The 23,234-nt window shown below is 42.6% G+C and overlaps 1 protein-coding gene across 19 annotated transcripts in view; it reads left to right on the top strand.

Annotated features, from left to right (window-relative positions):
* The window catches only part of ADGRL3 (adhesion G protein-coupled receptor L3), a 487,951-nt gene that overhangs the window by 438,759 nt on the left and 25,958 nt on the right, over positions 1-23,234 (top strand). For 14 of the 19 annotated variants that reach the window (XR_015803337.1, XR_015803335.1, XR_015803336.1 and 11 more), the window contains 4 exons: positions 5,653-5,679; positions 8,842-9,010; positions 11,768-11,893; positions 14,533-14,629. Coding sequence is in view for 16 of the 19 variants with exons in the window: in XM_088164024.1 (XP_088020150.1) it covers positions 5,653-5,679; positions 8,842-9,010; positions 11,768-11,893; positions 14,533-14,629 (419 nt within the window). In the remaining 3 variants the exon portion in view is untranslated. The remainder of the gene's footprint in view (positions 1-5,652; positions 5,680-8,841; positions 9,011-11,767; positions 11,894-14,532; positions 14,630-23,234) is intronic. The other 5 variants (XM_088164026.1, XM_088164023.1, XM_088164017.1 and 2 more) reach the window with 1 other exon arrangement.

Genomic DNA, 23,234 nt, shown 5'->3' with positions numbered 1-23,234 from the left:
TTTGGGTCTGTATAAACTTGGATGAGAAGTGTGTTTAAACAGTGCTTGGGACATGCAGACAGCACATTCTCTATCACCAAAAATATTAACACAGAAGTGTTTTGCAATGATAACCAAATGATCTGGGCACTTTGGAAAATGAAGAATAGCTTTTTCCTCCTTTGGAAAGCCTCCTTCTCTACAAAGTTTAGATATTAGCCATGGAGTACTGAGCTGGGCATTTAGAAACTTCTTCCCATTGTCCCACAGCTCAGACCATGATCTATGAGTTTCGTATGGCCTGTAGAGAGAGTACCATGTCTTCATAGCCTGGTGGTCATAGAATCATAGATTTATAGAATATCTTGAGTATCATTGAGGTCCAGCTCCTGGTTCTACACAGGAGAACACTCAAAAGACATTTTCCAAAGGCTTCTTGAGCTCTGTCAGGGTTGGTGCTGTGACTGCTTCCCTTGGAGAAGTCTGTCCCAGTGCCTAACGCCTCTCTGAGTGAAGAACCTTTTTCTGATATCCAGTCTAAATCTCCCCTGACACAACTTCTGGCTATTTTCTTGGGTACTTCCCATGGGTACTGTCACTGGTCACCACAGAGAAGAGGTCAGTGTCAGCCTCTGCTCTTCCCCTCATGAGGAAGCTGTAACTGCAGCTGTGAGGTCTCTCCTCAGCCTCCTCTTTATCAGGCTGAACAAGCCAAGAAATTCTCTTGGATCTCCCTGGATCCTGTGTAAGAAAGCACCATGCTTTTTAGTCCCCTGGTTAACTCAGTGCTACTCCTGTATAGCCTTCATCTGCATCTCTGCATGAGCAAACTTGAACAGGCAGCCTAAAGAAAACCCAGAAAAACAACTCAGAGTTGGCACAAAATGAATTATGTACAAGCTTCCTACCAAGAAAAGGTATGGCAAATTTGTATTTTGCCTGAGGGTCGAGTTTATGACCACCTCAGAGGCAGAAGCCCTGCCAGTGCTGGAAAAATATCTGAGAGTGCACTTTTGTCTGCTTGCCTTTTCCCCACAGAGATGTTGATGGCAGCATCTGATTTCATTTGTTGCAATCTGCTGCTGTTTGAGTTTTTCACAGGAGGGTTTGGTTGATATCTGATTGTTTTGGTTTGGGGTTTTGGTTGTTTACCTATGTTTTTGTGATGTTTGTGTTAATGTTGAATGGTGATCATAAAGCACTAATCTTCCCACTGACAAGTGTTGTCCTTTCTGAATCTGAAAAAAAAAATAAAATCAATCAGTGGTTATTGATTTGAGAAAGTCTCCTGGAAGATATTAAATACCTACAATCTTTCTGTGAACTCATAAATCATTATTATTGTTTTAAAAGGCCATACATTTTAAGCACTTTGTCAGCAAGCCCTGCTGGTGCTATTTGGATAATACAAATGTGTCTAAAGGCTTTGCTGAATCCATATAGTGTGGAAACAATTAGATATGTGGTTACATATCAGTGTGGCTTGAATAATTGTGCCATGCCTTTGCAAAGTTAAGAGGAAGGAAATAAACAGAGTAAGCAGTTCTGAGGGTAATTAATTACTTACGGAAAATGAGATGAACTTAACAGAATTGCTCTTTCCAATTGCAATAATTAAGGACAAGTCTGAGAAAGCAGGACATGACTTCCCTGGGTGAGTTGAGCAGAAAAGTCCAGCCAGTGGTTGCCCCAAATCATAGTCTTGGGCATCACATAGGGCCAAGGAAGGTTTGGCCTCATTTATCTGAATAATATTTGCAGATCTACTGGTGGGAATCAAAAGTGGCTGTGGCTTTCAATATATATAAAATTGCCCTTATGCCAGGTGGTAAAGCCCCAGCCTTTACAGATCTCCAAAGCATGTGAAGGCAGGAGTTTCTCCTGCAAATGAAGCTGTGCAGGCTCACTGAGCCCCGCGATGGTTACAGATGTCTTGAGGGGACTGCCCACCTACTGTCAAAGACAGTGCAGGAGCCAGAAGATGAGACTGGTAAATGATGACTTGGAAAGCTGTGTGATGAACACCAGCAGCCTAAGGAAGGAGATTAGGAAGCCGTTTGGCTTCATGCCATCAAGGTGGTAACTTTGTCACGAAATGTGAAGGCAAAATCCTTTAAGCACTCTTTTATTGCTTGCTATTGATTTTTCTCACCATGAAGATGCTCCTTCACTAATTAACGATGAACCCGTTTGCTTTATGAGGGGAGTACAGGACTTTCCAGCTCCTTCAATAAATCAATCTTTTCTAATCCTTTAAATTGGAAAAAAAAAAGAAAAAGAAAACAAAACATCCCTCCTACTTCATATCAGCAGGCAGTGGGGGGACACAATAGGACGCTTTATTTTGTGTTTCCCTCTTGCTTGCCTGCAGGAAACATCTGCCTCTCTGCTTTATTTGCACCATGTTAAAATTAATTCCATGGGTCTTTCTGAATACTTTTGAGGGGGCACATCATCCATCTATTTTTATTTGGGTTTCATCACCCCTAACAGCTACTGAAGGTCCTGTATACTCATTTTGGTGTTTTTCCTTGCTATCCAGACAGTTATTTTGGGGCCCAAGGCATCAGTCCATGTGCTTATTGAGCCTTTTCCTGCTATCACAGAGATAGGGAAATACTTGGAATTGTCAAAAGAGTGATGAATTCAAGTTAAGTAAAGTTAAACCGTAATGAGTTGTATAAAATTATAATATGTTAAATCAATTAGTTTATGTAGGGCTTTATTAAAGGCCTAGGTTTACTCTAAATGTGGCTCAAAACTACACTTTGTTAAATTAAATTTTTTAAAAAGCAACTGTTTTCAAAGTATAAGAAGACCAGCCATTATTATTTTTAAATGAGAGCTGAATAGCTTCTTTCTGATGACAGAGTTCCTCTGTTCAGCAGCATTTTAGAACCAATCTTCATGTGAAGGTAAATTCTTGACTTATTTTTCCTGCTGCAAAAAAAGTGAAAGCTTTAACATTTCATGATATCACTAATCTAGGTACACGAAAGTCATTTGCTTCATGTAGTATAAGCTGCAGATTGTCTGTAACTGTTTTGGGCTGTCCAGGTGTATCCAATTTGTTCTCCTTGTGACAAAAAGGTATTTCTTGGAGTTTTAAAAGGATAGGCAGTGCAAAAGGGGTTCCTGAGTTTAGGATGAGTTTGTTTTGGAATTCCTTAAGCATCTAAATAAGGATATAAGTAGTGAGTTTTAGCAACTTTTTTAAAAAAGTATTGGTCTGAAATACCACAGGAATATAGAAAGTAATGTGAGCAATCCTTTCTCATCACTGAAGGAGAAGGCACTCTGGGAAATTGAGAGACATCTAACTTAAATAAGATTTTGAAAGAGTTTTACATGATGTGTAATTAACCTTAAGAAGTCTTTGCCCCAAGGTAAAGTCAGGGCTTTTTTAAGATTAGAAAATGAATTAGGTATTTATACAGATTGGTAGACCATCCGCTATCCATCATCTGGGCTGCAAAGAAACACAAGGGAGGTGAGGTAAGATTTCACAGGTCCAATGAATAATGCAGCCACTAAAGATCAGCTTTTTACCTTCAGGTATTTGAAAGTGAAGCCTCCACCTAAGCCATCATTCAGGTTTCCTCTGCAGTCAGTAGAGAAATGCATTTCTTCAGGGAATGTCAAAGCCCCGCCTACCTTAGATACCTGTTCTTTTAATGCATAAATTCCTCTTTGGAGGTACCAGTCCAATATTAACTGTGGGGGGAGCAGAGTCACATAATTTATATGCAATGGGCTATATCCCTTACTGCCAGGTATTGGATGAATTTAACCAATTCATCCAATTTATTAATTTAAATTAAATTTAACCAAATCTGGAGATACCACTTTAGATGCAGCATCTCAGGCTGTGCTAGGCTAGATTTTCCAACAATTTCTGCTTTAATTATTACTTTCTTTTACTACTAGTGAATATAATCTCAGTTTTCCAGTCAGCACCTCCATTTTTTTCTGAGAACTGAGGCTCTTCCAAGGCTTTTCTCTTGTCTAAGTGATGGGTTTTATGTATTGCAGATAATGACAGAGTATTACGGCAGCACTGATAGGTTTCACAGACTTCACCAGGGTAAAAAAAACCAAAACATTCTGAAGTAATTTTTGTCAGAAATTGTTGCTAACACAAGAGTTAAGCTTCTTACAACACTTGAGTTGGTAAAATGAAAAGGATTGTATTTCATGAGAGATATAAGAGACTAAATTCTGTGGCCGCTGTGTGTAGAGAATTAAATTGCGAGTTAGGCATCTTTGAAAATCTCACTTCTTTAGGCACCTGTTTGCTTTGGGCAGTGGGTCTTAGACACATCCATGTTGAAAATAGGGTAAAAACTGCTAAGGTTTTTAGCGGTTTTCTCCTGAGCTGCTTTGAAGTGTTAGCCTCAAGCTCAAAGGGAATCGGAGTTTACCGGTTCTGCATTTTGTCTGTACAAAGATGAAATGGAACCTTCAGCTGCCTTGAAGAAATGCTGTTGTGGGGTTGCTGAAAAACTTCAGGGTCTGGATAGTAACAGCAACATTAAAAAAAATTCTAATTCTGTACTTCTGTAATCTAGTGCTGGTTGCTTTTCAGTATAAATTCTTTGCCGTAAGACCTGCATGCCTGTGAACACAGTAATAGAAAGCCAGGCCCTGCTCCTGCCTACGTTGCTGGGCTGACAGCTCCAGATTGTGTCATATCTTCATTTCATTTAATTGCATTGTAGGGGAGCTGCAGGTTGCCAGTATTGACCAAAGGAGGTCTCAGCAGGATGGACTGGCCCTGGCAGTGTTGACAGGGGTAATGAGATGAACATATTGAGCCATCCTCCATCTCTGGCACCCTTGGGGGATTCTGTGAGGGATGGCAGGCTCTGAAGCTCCCTGTCAGTGGGGAGAGGAGGCCTGGGAGTGGCTGCACATCACAGCCACACAGGCAGGGTTAGGGACACAGCCTGTCCCAGAAAGGCAGGGAGACTCCCCTAGGAAACTGGCTGTGCCTAATCTTGTGTTCCCACAGCATCGGGAGCTGAGTGATCCAGCTTGGTTTCTTCCTCACTGCAGTGAGCTGCTTTTCACCCCTGCCTTTCTTTGCCCTTCCCCATGAAATGGTAGTAAATGGGTCCATGCCTTGTCAGCCAGGGCTTTAGAAGATCTTGATGCCATTACCTCAAGAATGCTGCAGTCTGACTCATAATGTGGCAACTTGGGAGTTCCACTTTGGAAAAGTAAATGGCAATAAAGATAGTCCTGTAACTCGCTCCAGCCCCACAGGCAGAGAGTGCTGGAGACGTGGTGAAGTTTGAACCCACGAAAGCCGCCTGTGGTGGCTGTCCTGGGGTTTCAAAACTTGTCTTCTCCAGGGACAGCCGTGGCATTGGAAAGATATTTCAAAGTCCATTGGCAGCTCTCTGTGGGATGGTAGCCAGGAGGGGTAGCTGCAGCACACAACTAGCGATGCCTGCTTTTGTGCATTAAGCCAGCATTCCCAGTTGTGTTTGAATTCCCTGGGGCAGCAAGCCAGGCTGGCTGGTGTGTTCCAGGCACACCTGATGCCAGTCCACCTTTGGTTTTGGTGATGGCTGGTGGGAGAAGGGAAGGGAACTAGCAGTAAACTCTATTCTCTATGTCATTATATTTCTAATGTTGGTGTTCTTGTCTTTATGTCTATGCATTCTTTAGCTATGAGGATAACAGACCCTTCATCAAGTAAGAATGACCTGAATGGCTGATAAATTTCATTTATCAGTGTGGTCTCATGAACCAGCTGTCAGATCAATATTGAAAAATCATTAAAGCTTCTGTCATTCGCTTTTGAGGCAGAAGAGCAAACTGTGCAGGAAAATGGTCAGGCATACAGCTAAGGTGTGCAGAGTAAATGTGCTGCATGTGTATTGCCAACCAATTGTCACCTTATTTGCTTTATATTCTTTAATTGGATGTTACTTGAATTCAAGGTGAAAGTTCCCAAGTAAATCCTGTGTAGTACAGACTTGTTTTACCAAATACAGCCTCTGGTCCACTGTGCTCTGTCGGTGGGATTGCTTTATGGTAATATAAATACAGAAGCAAATTTTCAAAAAGGTGCATGGCTGCTATTCCCCATTATTCCCTTTCTAGTTAATGGGAGTAGTGGGAGCAAATCTGTGTGCATTGGTGCATTGGAGACTCCTTACTCATTGGAGTACCTCCTAATTGTCCCTAATTGCAAAAATCCACTGATTTTCAAATGTACCAAAAAATGAATATTTTTGTTTCTTTATTGCAATAAAATTTCACTACAGGAAAGAAAAGCCATGGAAAAGCAGCAGCAAGTCTGTACAAAGAGCAAGATAAAAACCTCAAGCTGTACCACAAAAAAAAAAAAACAAAAAAACAAGCCAAACCTGTGAAGAAAGCAAAAAATGCCTAGAAATTACATACCTTAGGACATCCATGCTCTTTCTCCTGCAACCAAAAAAATTAATGTGCAGTAGCACAAAATAGAAGCAAATCAATATTGCAATAGACTTTCAGTTTGTTCTTCTGGTGAAGAGTCCTTTGTGTTCGTTCTTTCAGCACCATTCCCATGTTCTCTTTCATTGCTTGGTTCTGTTTTTTTTCTGCGGATGCAGGATGGAGCTATTCATAATAATCTCCACGTCCTCTTTATTGCCAGGTCTTGTTTTCTGAGGCACAACACTGTTAATGCATGCAGTTTGCACTGTTGGGGGTCTTCTAACCCACAGATTCCTTTCCATCACTGAAGGCAGCATATCTTCACTAAATAACTGTTTCATTCCTGCACACCTCAGCAGCCAAAGGCTCTTTAATCAGATCCAAGAATGGGCTGTGCTTCAGAGCAGAATACTTTTCTGATATCCAGGAAATAATATTTGAAAGACTCTGGAAGTGCAGGAAGCTTTCATCTGGGGATGAGAAAAGAGGAAAGAGGGGGAAAAAAAAGGGAGGGGTGTTTCCACTTAATTTGTTCTCCTATTTTGTTGAAAAAGAAAAATTATTTCTATTTTATTCATTGGTATGCAACTAGGACAAAAGCGTGCTCTCACTGATGGTGGAATCTTGGGGAGAAAAATGTCCCAAGTGACTAAACCTGCAAACTTTATCTAGTGGCTAGTTTTTTGAAGGATTGTGAGAGTGTATTTTCAATTTGCATCACGCTAAATATTTATTAGTGGGATTGACTGGAAATGCTTGAAAGGAGCTGTTCTGGTCTGCTAGGTACATAATAGTGGTTTTTAAAGCACTGTCTTAATAAGCAGTTACTTTAGGGAGCTCTTCTGGTCATGTGATTAAATAATACATATTTTATAAACTTCAGTGGAAGACTGAATGCTGCATTTTCATTCTAATACCTAAAGAAAAAAAAAAAAAGGAAACAACAAAAGACTTGAATACAACACTGGTATGCTTTTGTTTGTGACAAGCCCTGCTAAAAGGAAAAGGATTCAAGGCTGTAGCTGCCATGGCACCTCTATAGCAGAGATTGTCTGACCTCTGCAGGACTGCTTTGTCCCCCCAAGTTGCTGCTGCTTCGTCTTTCTCCCCCTTTCCTCATGCTCTGCTTAGCAGATGGAAGCCCAAACCTGCTCAAAGCCAGGACATGTTCCCACAAGGCTGAAGGGGCTTGGAAACATAGGCAGGTCATTGTCCCTGTGATCCCTTCTGCAGAACCTCAGGGGGCCTTGGGGCAGACAAGGAAGCACAGGTGCTGGCTCACTGCAGTCTTGTCTGATTTGGGATATAGAAGGGCTAAACAGTTCCTTTAAAGCTGTAGGTAACACATCATGTGGGGGACAGAGTTCCTATGCTGCTTCTCATACTTCATCTCATGTCCTGGTATTTGAAGATCAGACTTTGAGAAGGTAATTTAGGAGATGACTAAATGTTATTTAGTAAGGTAATATGGAATACTCCTCCTGCCATCCCAGCAGAGCTTCCAGATTTCCTGAAAACACCCAAAAAACCTAACATGCAGCAGTCATCCGATGTCCCCAGCTCTGTTGTCCAGCCAGAAAGTCAGTGGGAGAAAGCAGGCAAAAGCATCCTGCTCCCCTCTGTGTTGGAACAGCATCTGGGGCCAAGTGGCTACGCCTCTACTCCCACTGCTCTCCTGAGGTGGAGCAAGTGATAATCTTAGTTTTGCAGCCCATGTGAAGAAGGATTGCCCCTCGTTTTCTCTGGGCAGACGTGTGGCAGCAACTACTGTGTTAGTGAATGTAGTGTGTGAGTGCCTGTATGAGTATACACACTTCCCCTCATCGCAGGGTGGAAGAAGTGTGAAGCAGCATTGCAAAGAACATCCTTGTGTGGAGTGGATCTGGCAAGCAGGGAAGGCTTGCCCACCTGCCTGTAGCTGTTTATCTGGCTTACGGGCATATGGGAGACTAGCTAAAATGCAGCAATACATGTGTCTTGGTGTTAAGTGTAAATAAAGTAATCCAGCTGGCATTCCTGTGAAACCAGTGGACACTAAAAAAAGTGACAATCAGAGTTGTCATTTCATTTGGTTTATTTTCTTTTCATCCATTTGCAGAAATAACATCTACATGTCATTTACATGCACACTGCTTTTACATATTTAAAAAATAAAAGAGACATTGTGGTTACAAATGTGCTTTGGTTATGATAAATTTCTATGCTCATAACACTTCCATTTCCTTGTATTTCCTCAAGCTTTAAGATTTGTAAACTGCATTCAGCTTGAAGACAAAAGCTCCCTATGATTTATTTTGATATGCTGTTTTCTTTTTGCTAAAACCAGGGGCAAAATCTTCCTGCCTGTAGACACATGCCTTCTTTTGTGTAGATGAAAAACCAATCCCATTCTTCTTTTCTTTTTTTTTTTTTTATTTTTGTTTCTCCTTACAGGTCCTGGGTTATAGGTGCAATAGCCCTACTCTGCCTATTAGGACTGACCTGGGCATTCGGACTCATGTATATTAATGAAAGCACAGTCATCATGGCGTATCTCTTCACCATATTCAATTCTCTGCAGGGAATGTTTATATTCATTTTCCATTGTGTCCTCCAGAAAAAGGTAAGACGACGGTTCCCAGCAGCAAGAGAGGTGGTAACGAGGTGTTTTGTTGCCTAACAACCACAGCATAGCATCGCCTGTGTGCCCTGAATTCCTATCACACAGCTCTATCTCTGTGCACCTAATAAGAGTGGTATTTAGACTGGAAACTAGCAAGATGCTGGGGAATGAGGTTCTAATAAGAACGTGTGGCAGTGGCATTTCAGCAGCCAGGGCCCTGGCAGATGTGTCAGAGGCAAGGGAAAAGGCAGCTGTCAGTTTGCAGGGCCCTGTTACAGGGCTTTGCCTGCTGTCAGCCAGATTCTCCTTCCTTGTATGCCAGTGTGAGAGGGAAGAGAATCCATGAGCATCCAGAAAGTGCTCACGTGGCTGAGTGCTCACAGCAAAGTGGAGCTTTACATCCTTATTTGCAGTCCCTGCAGGAAATTACCTCTTTCTGTGGCAGCATATGTGGGTTGATGGGATGTAATAGGGGCTGCTTCCCCTGCTTTTCCAAGAACTGAAGGACCTGTGCTCTGCAGCAGTTCATTAGCCTTTGTATTCCTTGTGTCTGATACAGTGTTTTGGAAATCTTCCTCAAAGCAAGCACAGCAAGTGCTTCTTGGTGGAAACTGAAGTATGCCCCAATTAACATTTGCATGATAACAGTGGAGTAACCTAGATAAATTCTGGGGAGGAGGGAACCCCAACAGAATAAAAGTTCTGTGTTTATGTAGATCAAATTTATAGCTTCTGACAATAAGTATTTTTAAGAACCTTTTTATTCTCTACTTAAAATCAGTCTAACGGAGCTCTCCAGCTCTGTGCATGTCTGCTGATCATTTGCTATGTACATCTTAGTTTCAAAGGGCAGTTTACTGAACCAGTATAAACGTAGGAAAGAGTTTGTGTGGATACATTGGTCCTAGTTTCTCAGGTTTGGTGAAATGACTTACTGAGTAAAGTCAGGTCCGTGTTGAGATCTGTCCTCCATCTGAGAGCCACAGGCTTGGTCCTCTGTTATTCACATTTTCCTATTTCAGGCAAGGGAGATCTGACCCATTAAAACATAATCATAATTCATCATAAAAAGTGAGCTCTGCACGTGATGCCTCTGGAAGGATCTGCAGAGCTGTGTGTAAATGTCATTTTTAAAACCATAGGAATACTTTTGGGGTTAAGAGTTTAGTCCTTGTTGTTGCATCTCAAATTTGTCCATCTTAAGAAGCTTAAAAGCTTTATCTAGATGCAACTTCCTGCTGATGATCCCAAACCTTTCAGCAAGAGAGTTTCCAGGCAAGATGATAGTAAGAGGGTAGGAAGCATCACCATTGCTTATTAAACGTGCAGGTGCCTCTCTGTGAGGAGTTTGAATTTCTGCACCATTCTGACTGGTACATCCTCCCACCTCCAAGGCACCCCGCAAAGGGTCAGTCCCTAACCCAGCACCCCTGTACTGCTCCACAGCCTCCCTGGCTCATAGAGTTCTCAGTCATCATGACAGAACCATTCTGTTTTCTGTCTTAAGCCAATTTACACCCTTAAACCACCACTGATGAGTGTGGAATTGTTCCTGATTTACGGCTGCACAGAGGGAAGGAGAATGCAGCTGGTACCTTGCTGTGGGGTGGATGCATCTCTCTGACCTAAGAGCTGAGGGAGGTATTATTTAAAAGGAGAAAAAAAATTCTTTCCTTTCCTATCTATCACGGCCTAGAAAATCGGCAAAACGCTGCAGAGAGGCAAGCAGTGGGTGGCTAATTAAAGCAATTGAATTATTTTCTCTCAGCAAAGGATTGATTAGGCACTCGAGCATATTGGGCACTTGTGGTATGTGTTTGTCTCAAGCGCTTAAGGAAGAGCCTAATGAAAAAGCTGTAATTTGCTATTTAAACAGTTGTTTCACAGAGTTGTGAAATGCTCGTGGAGAGTTTGGCAAAATTTTACAGCTAACTATGTGCTTCAAGGAATTTCAACTGATGTTTCGGACATGCATGATGGTTGGGGGCTTTTTTGTGTCAATGGGTAACATGACCCTCTTTTGGCTCTTCAGTACAGTCTGCTCGCCTTCAGCCCTGTCCCATCTGGTTTCTGGGTATTGTTGCCCATAGAAAGCCACACCTGAAGCTTGGTGGAAGGTTAGATCCTGTCCTGGCACAAGTCAGTGTGGTTCCTCTGAAGCAAAGGAAGGTGGCACGGGTTAGACTGCAATGCCCATTTAAAATGACTGGCTTGCACAGTGCTGTGGAAAAGCAGGCTCCAGCCATCCCTGAGCACTGGGAATATAACCTCTAATGCTGCTGGTCCTTCAGTTTCCTCAAATTTCAATTTGACTGCAAGAAACATTTTTTTATAAAAAAATCAATAGCTTTCATATGTTTCTCTTGGAATTCTTTTTTCTTAGTCCCCTGCCAGAAGCAATAACTTTTAGTACCTTGATGAGCCAATATGCTAGTTTATATCAAATCTACAACAATATTAATTTTCAGTCATAAATAGTGTACCTGCACTTTCTCCCGTGCTCCTTTGATGTGCCTCAGAGGATGCTGTAACTGGCTGGTGCCAACAAGCAGATTTTGCTGCATGGGAGCAGCCTCTTGTGACATCCTAAGCCTTGAGCTCAGCTGCAAGGGGTACTAGACTGCTTTCCCACACACTGCAGCAGATTTTGTTTTAATGAAACACTGAGGAAAAACCAGGGGCTGTGTTGAAAATCAGAAGGCAGTGGGCTGGACGGAGGAGCTGTCTGCTAACCACCACTGCTCTTTCCTTGGCTAGGTACGTAAAGAGTACGGAAAATGCCTGCGCACACATTGCTGTAGTGGGAAAAGTACAGAGAGTTCTATCGGCTCAGGAAAAACCTCGGGGTCAAGGACACCTGGAAGATATTCCACAGGCTCACAGGTAACCCCCACTCTTCTTGTTTGTGTCCCAATGCCATGCCAAGACCCTTCTCAGGAAAGCTCCTCTCAGCACCAAAGGAGCTGCCTTAGACCTCTCCCCAGTGCACCTGCAGAGATTTCCCTCATTTCCAGACCTGAACTCAACACAGTGGCTTCCCCTGAGATGTGATGGCATTTAAATGCCTCTCCAAGAATCTTCTAAATAGTTCTGTTGGGAATAAAACATCCAAACTTGCCTTCCAGAGGCAGGTGGGTGGTTGTCACCTGAGGTGTCCTGCCTGCTCTCCGTGGGGGGAAGGAGGTGGGAACATTTTGTCAGCTGTGCTACATTCTACTACATCCTTTAATCATGAGATGAAGGTTGTTACTATTAACTATTAACATGTACAAGAATGATGCTATAAGCACCAAGTGTTTTTCTTGTAAAAAAAACGAAAGGCTGCAAGTGTCTTGTATCAGACTTCCCAGTGAAAGAGCTGGCTTTCTGACATTCGGTGGTTTGGTCTGTTCTGTGTCTCACACAATTTGTCTTAGCTTATAGACCTCTTAGGGCAAGCCATTGGGGTCAGACTGTCTCACTAAGCTACTAGATTTGTTGTCTTTGGTCACCTAAAAATTCAGATTTTGTGAAGTTTGCGCGCTTAGCAGTTTTGAAGCTAACGTGTGTAGAGATGCAAATTTATGGATAAAGAGTTCATATAAAATGAAGAAGCTTATTTCTTAATCAATAGAAACCAAACACAAATTTATTCAGTATTAGTAATGGAAGTAATTATACATGACAGTTCCAGTATTAAATTATAAAAGACATGCAGCGAGTAACAGCTTATAACTTTCTAGGAAAACCTAATTTGCAATTTATGTCTTGGAGCAAATCATTATTTATTTGCAGTGGTTTCCAAGATGCCATCCAAAAGCTCTGCTTTGGTGTTTTCATAGGTCTGATAGCTGTGCAGAGCAAATAAAAGCAATAGAACCTCTCTCCAGCAGGCCATCAAATCCCAGTAATGTCCAAAACTCACAATATCCAGCAGCATTTAGGTGGCTGATTTGAAAGCCTCTAGTGTTACATAACTTAGCTGCTGTGCTGGTGCCCTCCTCTCCAGGAAGAGTTGACTTCAATGGTCTCCCCCATCACCAGTCCCAGAACAAGAGAACAAGCCCTTTTGAGGGTGAACTGAGTCCTCTGGCAGTGATCCCCTTGTGGCAGGTGAAGTTTGAGGCACCAAGGAAGATTATTTTGTCAGCAGAAGCATGTCCTTGGAAGGATGGAATTTCCTAAGGCCCACTGTAGCCAGGAGAAACCTCATACAGGTGATGGTGATGGAGAGTAGATGGAGATCAGTCTGAGTTGTTGAAAACATCTGGCTTGTAACTTTAAATAGAGAAGACCGTGAGGAGGAAAGCTTCTAATATCCCTTTATTCTCTGAGAAGCACACAGAAAACAGAATAGTTAATCTACAATGGATCATGTCAGAGAAATACAATAAATTAAATGTCCCGGTTAAGAATAATTACTGTAAAAGGGCATGGGCCTCATGTCACATAATACTTCCATTTATAGAGGGATAATGTGTGATTAGGAGAAGCTGTTATTCCATGGTTAATGAGTAATCTAGGACTTTTCAGCCTGGGACTATATGAGTAAGCCTTGGTAGATCTCCCATGGCTAAAATCTCACTATGGGACCCACTGGATTTTTGGCAGTTAAGAAAACGTGGTCTGTCAGAGTGGGAGAAAGGCTTCCCAGTCCCCCAGACCACCTAGCATCCCTTCCACACAGCCAGGGAAAACATCCATCGGAGTCACAGATGTGAGGTGAGGGAGAGTTTCCCTGGGACACCTGGGATCTCCAGTCATCTTCATTCAGGGATTGAGACTGAACTGCTCACAAGATGCATTTTGGCTGATTTTTTGATATTTTGCAAGGTCTAGTTGGGGAGGAGTGAGACAGTGATGTAAATGCCACAGAGGCAGATACTTCACAGCATATTTGAGGAACAAAACAGAAGGCCAACATATTCAGGACCCTTTTGCCAGTAGCAGAAGTTACACCACAGATGGCAAAACCATCACAGATTTTTTCAGTATGGGAACAGAAGTCATTCATTTGTGGGGAATTTTTTTGCCCCCCTAAAATCCCCAAGATAGAAAATAGCTATAGAAAACTTCTGTTCATTCAGGGACACCAAGATACAAGTCAAGTCTTCTGTTACACTTTACAAAAAAGTAAGAAACAAGTCGTCTGAGTATGAGAAGCACATGTACTTACTTCTGTGTGTGGGTTATTTTTTCCATTATTTGGTGCTATATTGGTAAACCTGTAGCTGGCATGGGGTCTGGGTTTCTCTCATGCATGTTTTTGTTGGTTTGTTTTTGGTTTTTTTTAAATTAAGATGTAAGCAATTCAATTATACACTTTTTCTTTGAGCTAGGCATTTGTGTTACAAAGTGAGTCTGGCAGGGTCTGGCATGCATGAGGCAGGTTACAACAAAACAGCAACTGCTTGCTTACAGCTGGCTAGAAGCAAGTCTCATCCTGAGCTAGACATGCCAGTAGCCATCTTTAGTGAGGCAGAAAGAAACCTCTCTACAGCTGCTAAAAATTCATTGCCTGCTGTGCTTCAATCCCTCTTCAGAGCCGGATCCGTAGGATGTGGAATGACACAGTTCGAAAGCAGTCCGAGTCTTCCTTTATTACTGGAGATATAAACAGTTCAGCTTCACTCAACAGAGGTAATTATAAACTGTTTTTCATATCTCTAACTCTTCTGATGGCTTTAAGGAGTCAGAAATGTGTTGCCTCTTTGCCCCCTGCCTTTTCCTCCTCACCCCAAACATCACTGGACCCTGTTCTACCACCCAAGAAATGTTACAGTGATAAATGTGAGGAGGTTTTATGGTGGTGTTGCCTTCTTTTTCTTTTCTTTCTTGATTTCTACACGTGCATTTTCAAGAATTGTAATTTCTGGAAGGAAGTTAGGAAAAGTGAGAGGAAAGAAATTAAATTGAAATCTCCCCTTTCCCTCAGAAAGCTGCTAGTGCCAGAAGCTGCTGATGTGTCAGGCCGTGTTGCTGACAGTGAAAATGGGCCATTACAGCATTGTACAGCCTGTGTTAAGCATCACAGGAGTCCTGATTGTCCTGCATATGTAGCAATACTGTCATCTTTAGAGAAGCAAAAGTGAACAGCAGAACATAGACGTAAAGAAAAACTGTGCTTGGAACAAAATTGTCTGTGTTGATGTTAATATACCTAGTTTAAAGAACTGACTGATGTGAACTTTATAGACATCTGTGAAGGAAAGGCTATCAGAAATGTATATGCCAAACAAAATGTGGTGTCTGGCACAAGAGGAAATATGAACAGCTTTTTTAAACCAAGTGTTTTTCAGGGAGTTGTAGGAAAGCAGTGGTAACAGAATACCAGAAAAAGAGCCTCAGAGATTGTTTCTTTTCTCTTCCAGTACAGCTACTTTATGAATTAACCTTGAGCAACCAGATGCCAAGCTCTGTTTTGTGTTATCTGTCCTGTTGATGCTGAAACTAAGAGAGGGTAGAATTGGGATTACTGAGCCTTGCTGTTCTCTTATAATGATGAAAATCAAACATATTTCCAGTCCTGATGGTTGGTCTGCAAAGCTCAACTGAGAATTGAGTTGGGACTTTAGTTCCTGTTCGGTTTTTATTCTCACAGAATTCCCTCTGATTTTAGGGTGAGTTTTGCCAGAGGACAGGCTTGAAGGATTTTGACTGTGCTGAGTAATATTGATTGCTGAGTGCTGGGGGAACTAGTAGTATATGATTCTGTTCTCTGAACATTATAGACACTGCCCAAATCAGTGCAAAGGGGGAAGGCAGTGTAACATGGAGCTGTACTGTTCTTCAACTCATTGGTCTTTTTTGTGCCAGGATATTTTCCCTTTGCACTGAAGATTCATTAATAAAGTTGACTCTAAGATTCCATTACTGCAAATGCCTGATTTATCCACATACATTGGCCTCACATCTCTCTCTATCTCTGCATTAAAGACTGCAGAGCAGCAGCCAGGCTTCTCTGGGTCTAATGTAGGGGGGAATTGGTTGTCACACAAAGTTTCCAGCAAGAGCCACTGTTTCCCTCAGCCATCTCACTGCTCCATCTCAGTGGCAAACCAAAATGTGTCATGCATGAAATGTTTGCTTCTTCAGTTAGCTCAGAAGTTGAAGTTGCTCTCTAAAGTAGCTGAGGTTGCCAAGGGATGTTTTAGCAAACAGGATCTTCTGGTCTTGTTAGCAAAAGAAAGGTCTCTCCTTTTTTGGTTGTGCGTTTTTTTCCGTGCAAATAGGGAAGTATGACTGTCAGCTGGGACAAGTGAAGAGGTTTCAAGTGGACAGTCTTCATCCCAGTGTGGTGAGAGCCTCTTACTAGAGGTGCCTGTTATTTAAAGGTCAGCTGGGGAAAGAACTGCTAGGGGAAGCATCTTCAAAGCAGGTTTCATCCAGCTATTTTCCTTGTGCAACACTGGATGAAGTGAATCACCTGAAGGGCCTGAATCTCTCCGCTGCCTAGAGAAGCAGCCTGATAAATGTCTTAGAAGGGAAGCCTTTTAGGTGGAACACTGAAGTGACTTGAGTAAGTTTTACAATTCTACAGTCATCCTCCCTCTTTTTCACACAGGCAGGCACAACATTTGTTGTTGTTGGGTTTTGGGGTTTTTTTTCTGGTAAACAGAAGTATTTGCAAACTGGACATTAAAAACATTTCAATGGGAGATGGCATCTCCAAAGCAGCAGGTGGTCAGTTCCATATGGAAATTCACCTGACACCAACAGTAATCACAGCTGCATGGGACTCCAGGTATTTCTCCCTTTATCCTGTTTATTTCGGCTGAAAAGCAACATTTGTGGTCTTAGGGCTTTCCACAGAGAAAACTCTTCAGAGAACTGCAGCCCGAACAGAGCAGTGGGGAAATGTGTTTTTCACAGTTCTTGTCTTACTCTTAATATTTACATGTATATTCATCTTTAAAGGAGCTGTTTCTTTAATGTTTTATTTACAAGCATGCTGTTAAGGCTCAGAGGATTCAAATGTGAGCTTTGAACTGTATGGTCAGTAGCTTTCCCTGCCTCAGGCTGATACAACAGAATCCCGTTCCTGTTTAAAACTCCCACTCCACCCCTCCCAGCCGAGACACCTTTTGCACAAAATTATCTGTATTATCCCACGTTCTATGTGTGCTGGTATTTTCCCCAGAGCCTTCAGAGATTAGTCTGTGCTCTAAAACAGGAAGAAAATTATTCTTTGTCCCCAGAATTGTCGTGGTATGCACGTCTGGAAGCTTAACTCCACTTCTCCATGTCCTGGGCCAGTGGTGAGCTTTCATGTTTCTGCTGGGGGAGCAGAAAGCAGTGAGACATCCTCTAACTGGGGTACTATCTCATTGAAACCTGATTTTCCCTGATACCATCCATCATATTCACAGCCTCCTGCCACATGATAACATCCCAGGCAAGACAGTTCTAGCTATCCATATTTCCCGTATGACAACTGGCATTTCTGTATAACATCTCATCCCTTCTTCCTTCATGAACTTCCTGGGCATCAGTCTGGAATATGATGTATGTGTTAGTGCATCCCTCCTTTAGACATACAGCCCTGTCTTTTTCTGATTTAGCAGATAACACACTGCTTATGGCTCTTTTCAGCTTCATATTCTCTTCTGTCTTCTATTCCCCCCTCTCCCTGCCAAAGTAATTGACCATAATGTTACTTTTTTTATTCTCACTTATCACACCAGGAGTTTCAGGCATAGCCCCAAACTTGCCTGATGTAATGTGTTCTGTAATGAAAACTTTACTCTGTCATAAGGCATACGAGACTATTTCAGATATTTCCTGAAGGTAGTGTCTAATTATTGATTAATAAAAAGTATGTCTGGCTTTGTTTCCCCTTGCTGCTCATTATGGCTTAGTAGTGATGTGGATTTGGGATTGTTATGCCACTGAAATCAGGAGGAAGGGAAGAGAAACTGGCTGTGGATTTCCTTTTTTACTGTTGAATGAAGAGCATGCCTGTCCACCCTGTGATCATGGTCTCGGTTTCAGGATCCAGGGGATTCCTGCTCCTTGCACTCCCACTCTGCAGCTCTCTCCAGTTTTTCACACCCTGGGTCTGGCTGCATACTTCTGCCATGTATTTCACATCCAGCCTGTGCTCTACATTTATTTTCCTAGTGCTGAAAACTTCAGAGGTGTAAAAGCTGAACCAAGCTGATTACCTCATAGGTAGGAAAAGAAGTTTCCCTTTGCCTGCAGGGTGTTTGGTGTGTGATCTTAACGCAGGCACTTGGATGCAGTGCTGAAAAGGCAGTACAAAAGGAATGCATGTAGGATGGACTGTTTGCTGGAGTTTAGTACTTTGAAGGCTGAAAAGCGCAATGTATGAAGGAAAAGCAACAGAGCTTGCCTGAGCTTTGGATACATCCAGTTGGCCACCTCAGGATGTGAGGGATGAGTCTGTTTGCACCTTTGGAGTGCTAATGTCAAAAAGCTGTGGGATAGCTCAGCCAGCCTTGCAAACAAGCAGTCATAGCACGACACAGCAATGTGACTGACGCCAGCCTATTTTTATCCAAGTCTTAGGTGAGAGGCAATACAGTAATTACTGTCTCTCTTTGGATATGAGACAACTAGGAGAGAAAAAAAATCGTCAGGAACAACGTGGTACTTTGTTACCCTTCAGGTTTTCAAGCTGAGGGAAGGGAGGTGGTGGTATGATGTGTGTGATTTTTTTTTTTCGGAGGAAAAGTGGAAGTTATCTGTTAAAGAAAGGACTGTTCCTTGTTTGGGTAAGGCTCAAGAGCAGCAGAGACAAAAGATTTTGTCACTGGTGCAAGGCAGTGCTTTTTTAAAGGAAAATGCTCAGATGGAGTTGTATGTATCAATTCAAGTTAGCACATAGTAGTTTTTCCTTCTTCAGGGAAATAATTGGGCAAGGGGTAAAGCCACCAGATTTCATAGAGAATAGAAACTGCTCCAGAAGTGTGTTGTGTTAGGTCAAGTGCTGTTCTCCCGCTGTAATGCTCTGACTCTTAGCTTATAAACTAGACAGCAAATTTAATAGTTTATCCCAATAGCAGTCCTGCTATAGAAACAGGAGAATGTACCTCTTGTGTTTTGGCTATATATATATATATATATATATATATATGTGTGTGTGTGTGTGTGTGTGTGTGTGAATATATAGATATATATGTTTTATGTCCCTCCACCCCCAAAGTACTTCTCACCATCCTCACCACCCTCATCCATGGAGGTCTCCTGGAGGGGCTTCTTGGTGGTCTGCATTGCTGCTCCACTTGTCTGAAAGAGCAGAAGCAGCAGGGAGCTGTAAGAGCAGAGCTGTTCCATGAGGGGAGAGCACCTGGGGGGGAGTCAAGCACAGTGCAAACAGTGATGGTTCATTGTGCAACAGGGGATTAAGCCAGGAGGCAGAGCCCTGGACAAGGTGAGGGAATGAACCTGGTCCAGAGTCCAGCCCAGACCACCAGGAGATATTGGCAGAGACAGAGCTGGAAACTGAGCTACAGCCCGGGTAGATCCAGCCAGGAGACAGACACAAGGCAAGGACTGGGTGCCCAGAGCCAAGCAGGGCTCTGGCTCCCTGGTGGGTCTCATTGAGATCATACAGTGGTCATAAGGACCTCAAAAGCTGTTGCAGATCACAGCCCAGGACCCCTGGCAGCTCTCACTGAAGGATGGCAATTCTTAAATACAAATTCATCCCTGTGGCCCTAAGGGTCCATCCATGAGGGATTCGTTCTCACTGGCAAACCCCATCAGAGTCATCACAAAGCCCTCAGATCCCCAGTATCGGCACAACAGGTATTATCCCTGACTAGGAAAGCCGTGTTCATTCCCTGTTTGCTCCCATGCAGATGGACTGAAATGGGAAATGGAAATGAGGGCATTGTTTGTTCCTCCCCCTTGCTCTTTCTTCCCAAGTGTGTAAGTGCCATTGCACGTTTCCTCTTCTGGGTAGCGTTCCAGAATAAATACTTGGTTTCCCTTTTCTTTATTATTTCTCCTCTGTGGTTTTATATCAACCACAAAGACTTAATCTGAAACACACACAGGAAAAAGGGAAATTATTGCTACTGTTTTCAGAGGTAATCAGTTTAATGTCAAATTCATGTGGATTTCTTCATAATGAACAGAACAAATTGAGCTCAAATTCAAACAGTGGGAATCTGAGTCAGAGAGGAAAATTAAAATGAAGAACATTAATATCCTGATTTCTAACCCAACCGAGACCTGGTTGTTTCCTAAATGAAATCTCCCATCAAATTCCTTCCACCCACCCAAAAAATATAATTAAGCTGTGATTTCCAGGCTGAAATTGTATCTGCACTGTGAATTCAGCAGGGACAACTGTGTATGTTGCAGAATTATTTTCAGGTGGATATATTTTCCTGCATTTTTCAGACGCAGTTATTTAGAAAACACCAGTAGAAGGTTAAATTCTTCCTTTGGTAGGAGACTGTCACTTCGGAAGACAGGAGGTATAGGTTAGCACTGAGACAGTGCAACGAGTCAGGTTTTGGTCACCAAATCTGCCCTTTCTGCTGAGAGATGATGGCTGCTGGATGTGTCTCAGTGCTGCAAGATCAAGAAGTTTCAGTTTAGCTGTCTGCAGGGGTGGTGGGTGCCATGGTGTGGACATAACCGGCCAATACAGCAGTGAAAGCAGGGTGTGGTAAAAGCACAGGCAAGCAGGGGAGGAAGGAAAAAGGGAAAAATAAAAAAAGAAAGGAGCAGAACTGGATTCCTCAGGGATCTCAAACCCCATCCCTCGTACACTTCAAAGTGCATTTGCTGCTCATTATAACCCATTTGCTAATGCTGACCCTTTGCTGACTAGATAAAGCAGAGAGAAGGTGGAAATTTGGGCAGTGGAAGTGCTACTGTTGTCATGCATCAGCCTCTCTCAAGATGCTTGTTTGCTCCTTGATGGATTAATGTGACCGGCGTGACAGAGAGATTTCTGCTAAATTTATGTTGCATATAAAACAAATAGCAAGCAGCCAAGTTCTAGGAGAGGTGGAAGTGCCTGTGCTCATCTTGATAGGATATTCAGAGGACACCGCAATGATGTATCACAGTCTGTCTACACACTACTTACCTACTCTGAGTAACACCTATAGCTTTTCTTGTGGCTTGACGATTTTAGAGAATAAATGCTTCCTCTGTTTTCTTTCCACTTGTTGTATTTTTATGGTTGGCAGCAAACAGTGTCCCAGTTTCTCTTGTTTAGTCAGTCAGCGTTCATGTAGTTTTTTTCAGAGAGATCATTTTAGGGTGTGAAGACTTACTCATTTTAAGTTAGTGAATTGTGGCTGTATGAACATGCATGTTGGCAGCAGTGTTCATGGTCACTTTATTTTTCCATTATTTCTTGTTCCAGTTATGGTTCTGGGGTAAGCAGGTTCAGTGCAGAGGACTCACAGGATGTCCAAGGTGCCTGCAGTAGCTGTCTGTGTTCATGAATGCATCTGTAGATGCCACCAAAATAGTCATGGATATAAAAATACACGTTGTTCTTGGTTTCTGAGCACTTAACAGCTCAAAGACAATTGGACTAAAGAAAAGTTTCTGTCTTCTGCAGACGTTTAGATCTTGTGAGTACCATCACTGCACAGCGGGGTGTGTGGTGCGGAGCAAGAGCCATGCCTATTTAAAACTAAGCACCCTCTGGAGATGCTTTAAAAGCTTTGAGCTCTGTTTTCACTCATGCTCAGGGTTTGATGGATGTAAATGCAGTGGAATTATCGAAGCTGAACCTGGCATGGCCTTTGGCAGGGACAGCAGCCTCAGTGACCATTCAGAGACCATCATCTGTCAATATGCAAATCTCACTTCTTCATTGTCATTGCTTCAAATCTAAAACAGGTACTCTCCCCCCAAACCTGTCTCTTTGTGCAGAGTGCTGAGAGGTGCCAGTGCCTAACATTGTCTGTGCTGACCATTGCTAAGTTGGCAGGGGCAAGGTGCTGCATGAACCTGAGGGATGCAGCAGTCCTTGCCCTTGAGCAGCATCCTTCACATTGCAGAGCCCTTAGTCCTGGGAAATTTATTCTGTGTTTCAAGGAGTCCTGGAGCCTGGAGGACTCTGGTTTAGCCACAAACAGGGCAGCAGTGCCAGTCTCTTCCCTCTCTGGAATATGATTAGATGTTCAGTTTCTATTATTTTTAATAAAGGCTGCTACTTGAGAAGGGGTTTTTTATGGAGGTGCTTAAGTGTCCCCTGGTTGTTTGGTGGAAATCAAGGGGTAAGAAGCAGGGTAGAATCCCTGACAGCACTTGGCTTCTAATCCAGAGGCAGCCTGTTGCATTTTCTAACATCTCATCCAGCCACGGCTGCTCGAATGCTGCAGCTCCTGCTCTTCCCTGGGCAGACTGGTGTTCAAGAGTGCTCGCTGTCCCAGCACTCTGGGTGCTTGTATTAGTGCTCACAACTCCAGGGACAGCCTGCAAAAGAAATAGCGTAGTCAGTTTATATCAGGACTTCAAAACTTCAGTTTTACCCACTGCAGGAGGCTGTTTCTTTACCTTCCCATGTCACCACCACTGGCATTTTCCTAATGAAGCTCTTTGGTCTCACCCCCCCCTACCCTCCTGCTTTTTCTGTTCCCCCTTGTAACTCTTACAGACACACTTACCCTCCCCTGACCCCATGGATACCCCTTCCTGGGGCCCATTGCCCAGATGGAGGGTGTATTTGGAGGGAGTAATCCACATGCCATTGCACCAGTTCTGTCACAAGGGATTGCTGTTTGTAAGTCAAAAAATCTCTGCAACCCTGTTAAGCAGCTGTTGGTTTGGCTAAATGTCAGCAACAAATGACCCATCCTGATAATCACATATGAAGTAAAGAGAAGTACCAGGTAGGTGACAGCAGAGGAATATTTTCTTTTTGTAAGGGAAAGTCATCAGCCTTTTGGACTACCAAATTGCTTCTGGTGGTTTTTATCTTTTTTTTTATTCCCTCTTTTTCAATCAACTGTACATTTTATGCTAGAAAAATTATGATTTTCTGCATCAAAGATCAAAACTTAGAGAGTTTAACTCTCATTTCTGCCTCTATGCAAAATTAATCCCATTGTTGATATTCTCCTGGTTTATTTTGCCTCTCTGCTGCCTGGGACTGAGTTAGCTGAGATTTGTTGCAGTGATTTCAGTGAGTGACATGACATTCTTCCTTTGGGAGATATTATGAACTGGCTTTGATTTTAGGATTGACAGCCATATAATTGGAAGTTCAGTCATTAGGTGGATCAGCTTTAAACAGGAAAAGTAAGGG

Source organism: Sturnus vulgaris, chromosome 4 (genome assembly GCF_052056855.1).
Source record: "Sturnus vulgaris isolate bStuVul1 chromosome 4, bStuVul1.hap1, whole genome shotgun sequence".
NCBI classification, from domain to species: Eukaryota; Metazoa; Chordata; class Aves; order Passeriformes; family Sturnidae; genus Sturnus; species Sturnus vulgaris.
Note: the sequence above shows the minus strand (reverse complement) of the source record. Positions and strands in the feature narration are given on the sequence as shown.